The sequence below is a fragment of the Nansenia antarctica genome (genome assembly GCF_963989245.1).
Source record: "Nansenia antarctica genome assembly, contig: SCAFFOLD_41, whole genome shotgun sequence".
NCBI lineage: Eukaryota > Metazoa > Chordata > Actinopteri > Argentiniformes > Microstomatidae > Nansenia > Nansenia antarctica.
This window is the reverse complement of record NW_027662440.1, coordinates 1,062,900-1,066,981: the sequence shown is the minus strand read 5'-3', so window position 1 is coordinate 1,066,981 and position 4,082 is coordinate 1,062,900. Positions and strand designations below refer to the sequence as shown.

Genomic DNA, 4,082 nt, shown 5'->3' with positions numbered 1-4,082 from the left:
TGTATTCTGAGGTAATGTAACATAGTTAATGAGATGTTCCTGGTGTATTCTGAGGTAATGTAACATAGTTAATGTGATGTTCCTGGTGTATTCTGAGGTAATGTAACATAGTTAATGTGATGTTCCTGGTGTATTCTGAGGTAATGTAACATAGTTAATGTGATGTTCCTGGTGTATTCTGAGGTAATGTAACATAGTTAATGTGATGTTCCTGGTGTATTCTGAGGTAATGTAACATAGTTAATGTGATGTTCCTGGTGTATTCTGAGGTAATGTAACATAGTTAATGTGATGTTTCTAGTGTATTCTGAGGTAATGTAACATAGTTAATGTGATGTTCCTGGTGTATTCTGAGGTAATGTAATATAGTTAATGTGATGTTCCTGGTGTATTCTGAGGTAATGTAACATAGTTAATGTGATGTTCCTGGTGTATTCTGAGGTAATGTAACATAGTTAATGTGATGTTCCTGGTGTATTCTGAGGTAATGTAACATAGTTAATGTGATGTTCCTGGTGTATTCTGAGGTAATGTAACATAGTTAATGTGATGTTTCTAGTGTATTCTGAGGTAATGTAACATAGTTAATGTGATGTTCCTGGTGTATTCTGAGGTAATGTAACATAGTTAATGTGATGTTCCTGGTGTATTCTGAGGTAATGTAACATAGTTAATGTGATGTTGTTGGTGTATTCTGAGGTAATGTAATATAGTTAATGTGATGTTGTTGGTGTATTCTGAGGTAATGTATTCTGAGGTAATGTAACATAGTTAATGTGATGTTGTTGGTGGTATTCTGAGGTAATGTAACATAGTTAATGTGATGTTTCTAGTGTATTCTGAGGTAATGTAACATAGTTAATGTTAGGGATGCTCCGATCTGGATTTTTGGGGCCGATACCGATCACCGATTTTTTTCCTCAAGATCAACCGATACCGATTTTTTTTAAAATACATAACTGTAGGCCGACTGACTGGATAGCCTACATATTTTTTGCTTTTTAGACAAAAGTTTTGATCCATTAGGCACCAAGCAAACGCAGACCCATTTGTATGGCATAGTAAAAGTCTGGCCTATCACCCAGTTAGGGCCTGAAGCCCAAGTCAGTCGATATGGCTGTATAAAAGACATCATAAACGTGGCCTTCATGGTTTACATACTGTTACGTCCTCCTATGTTTTCTGTTCAGTTATCTGTCTTCCCCAGAAAAAAAAAAAAAAAAAAAAAAAAACGGTTTTTGCGATCGGCCATTTTTGCCGATCACCGATCGAGTCATTTGGAGTGAAATCGGCCGATTTAAATCGGTGGCCGATAAATCGGAGCATCCCTAGTTAATGTGATGTTCCTGGTGTATTCTGAGGTAATGAAACATAGTTAATGTGATGTTCCTGGTGTATTCTGAGGTAATGTAACATAGTTAATGTGATGTTCCTGGTGTATTCTGAGTTAATGTAACATAGTTAACTACCTGGTGGGCTGATTTAATCAGCCCACCAGGTAGTTAACTAACCAGAACCATGGCATCATGGGTATGCATGTATGGCTCTGGCTATAACTACACAGTTTGCTTGACTCTAGTCAGCTGAGCTAACCAATCCTGCCCTCCTGCTTTCTTAGTGAGCCAGGAACAGGAGAGCACTAGAAACAGTAGCTAGCATCCAATTAATACTAATACACCTTAGCTAGATATGAGGTGGCGCAGTTAGCTGCTGGGGGACAGACATGCATGGGTCTAATATCATTCTTGTCATCCGAACTATTGACTGACTCAAGTTATTTGTTTACAGGATTTCTACAATTGGCCCGATGAGTCATTCGAGGAGATGGACAGCACTCTGGCTGTGCAGCAGGTCTCAAATGTCATATGGGACTAAAAATGCAACTTGAGCAATTTGTGGTGGATACATTTGGTAAATTCAACAAGGCCACTATCAGTGACTACTCAAGCCGCAGTCTGCTCTCAGCTCTCTCTCAGTTGTGGATTAAAAGGATATTTTGGCAACACATTTTCCTACTTAACCCAGTCAGATGTACTCATGATTGATCCCATTTTTATATGTCTGCATGCTGCAGTTTGAAGGTTTTTGCAGAGCCAACCAACCACCAAGCTTTGGTGTGGTTAGAAGGTCTATTTCCCTGCTTTTGAGAGGAGCTAGCTAGTTGTTCCTGAAGACTTCCATTCATTATGCATTTAGCAATGGCTCCGTAACTACCTTCAAACTGCAAGCAGACATAAACATGGTATCGATGCGGTAAATACTCTGGGTAAATAGAAAAAAATATATGGCAGAAATGTTAAACTATCCCTTAGTTTTTTTGCTTAATAGCTCTACAGTTAGCACAAGTTTTCATTCTGCCACGGAAGTTTCTGATGTTGAATTACAATGCTATTGTGGTATTTTGTGTATCTGCCTTGTCTTAAAAATGTAGTTCTTGTTCTTCTCAGTACATCCAGCAGAACATCCGGACAGACTGCTCAAACATTGACAAGATCCTGGAGCCCCCTGAAGGTCAGGACGAAGGGGTCTGGAAGTATGAACACCTCAGGTAGTGGTTGACATTAAACACTTCCAAAAAACCCATAATGTGCACTGGTACTGGGAAAGTCAAATCTCATTGTGGTCTTTGACTCATTAGAAGGAATACCAGATGTTTTTGCTATATAGGGAATGTCGTTCACCCTTCTGTGACCTCTCTTTCTCACGATGAAAGCCAATTTTAACACCCAAACTGTTGTCTCTTGTTGTCTGTTTCAGACAGTTCTGTTTAGAGCTGAATGGACTTGCAGTGAAATTACAGGTATACACTAACTTAAATGATTGGCCGCTTGGAAGATAGCCCCATTTTTGTCTGAGTGGTAATTAATTTGCAAGTCTAACATAATGCTGCGCCATAGGGAGAATGCCACCCAGACACATGCACCCAGATGACTGCAACAGAGCAGTGGATCTTCCTCTGTGCTGCCCACAAGACCCCCAAAGAGGTATGTTCCACTCTCTACCGATATCGGCTGCTTATTAGAGGCAGATCAGTGGTTCAGTCCTTACAACCTTTCCCTAGTCCTTTAGCCCCCAAACATTCATGTGCCAGTTATACATTTCTAACTGTGTTATACTCATTATTTCAGACTGATATTAAAATGTATGTTGTTTCCTACAGTGTCCAGCCATCGACTACACCAGACACACTCTGGACGGCGCTGCCTGCCTCCTCAACAGCAACAAGTATTTCCCCAGCAGGTGAGGAGTTGTGTGTATGCTTCCACTAACGTTGAACACTTACATCCTTCACTCTGACATCTGTTTTGATTGACTGTACTTGTTCACCGTCTAGTTCACTAATACTCCACCTCTCATACTGTATTGACTGATATGTTTACCTCCATTTGATGGTTGCTGTAAACAGAATGCTGTTCCAGTATGTGTGAATGGTGACATTTTCTCAGTAAATGACTGGTTCCTTTTTTGCAGGGTGAGTATTAAAGAATCATCTGTAGCGAAGTTGGGTTCTGTTTGTCGGCGGATCTATAGGATATTCTCCCACGCCTACTTCCAGATCTTCGACCATTACGAGGTAAACCGTGTCTGCCATCTCTCCGCCATCTACCCTCTCTCTCTATATACCATCACTGAGATTTGCCAGTGACTACATACGTTCACTATCATTGTTGTTAAAATGTTTCGTTGACCTATTTTTTTTTTTTATGTGGATAAAAGCTAAATTAATTCCCTTGCTTTCTCCAGAACGAGACGTTCCTGTGTCATCGGTTCACGCGATTTGTGATGAAATACAACCTGATGTCAAAGGATAACCTGATAGTGCCCATAATGGAGGACGAGGTTCAGAATGAAGCAGAAGGAGAGAATGAAGCCTGAGACTATTACACCGTGCCAAACGTACAATGACATATTCACACATGCTGTTCCCCCACTAGACGCACACAAAGCAAAACCACCCATTATTTTATCCTATTAGACCCAAGAGAAACGGCACTGAAATCGCCTATGCTAGCTTAAGTAGACTGCTTTCATTAATTATAGTCCATCCTTACTTAGCTTGAGCTTTTCAGAGAACATGACAG

General features: G+C 40.2%; 1 protein-coding gene across 1 annotated transcript; it reads left to right on the top strand.

The window, feature by feature from the left end:
• Positions 1 to 1,792: 1,792 nt before the first annotated feature.
• Positions 1,793 to 3,876, top strand: LOC308175634 (MOB-like protein phocein; the record flags this gene model as incomplete). Its single annotated transcript, XM_080551264.1, has 7 exons — positions 1,793 to 1,851; positions 2,448 to 2,548; positions 2,758 to 2,800; positions 2,898 to 2,984; positions 3,161 to 3,240; positions 3,472 to 3,574; positions 3,745 to 3,876. The coding sequence occupies exons 1-7, from the start codon at positions 1,825 to 1,827 to the stop codon at positions 3,874 to 3,876; spliced, it is 573 nt and encodes a 190-aa protein (XP_080407390.1). The 5' UTR covers positions 1,793 to 1,824.
• Between the last annotated feature and the right edge of the window lie 206 nt (positions 3,877 to 4,082).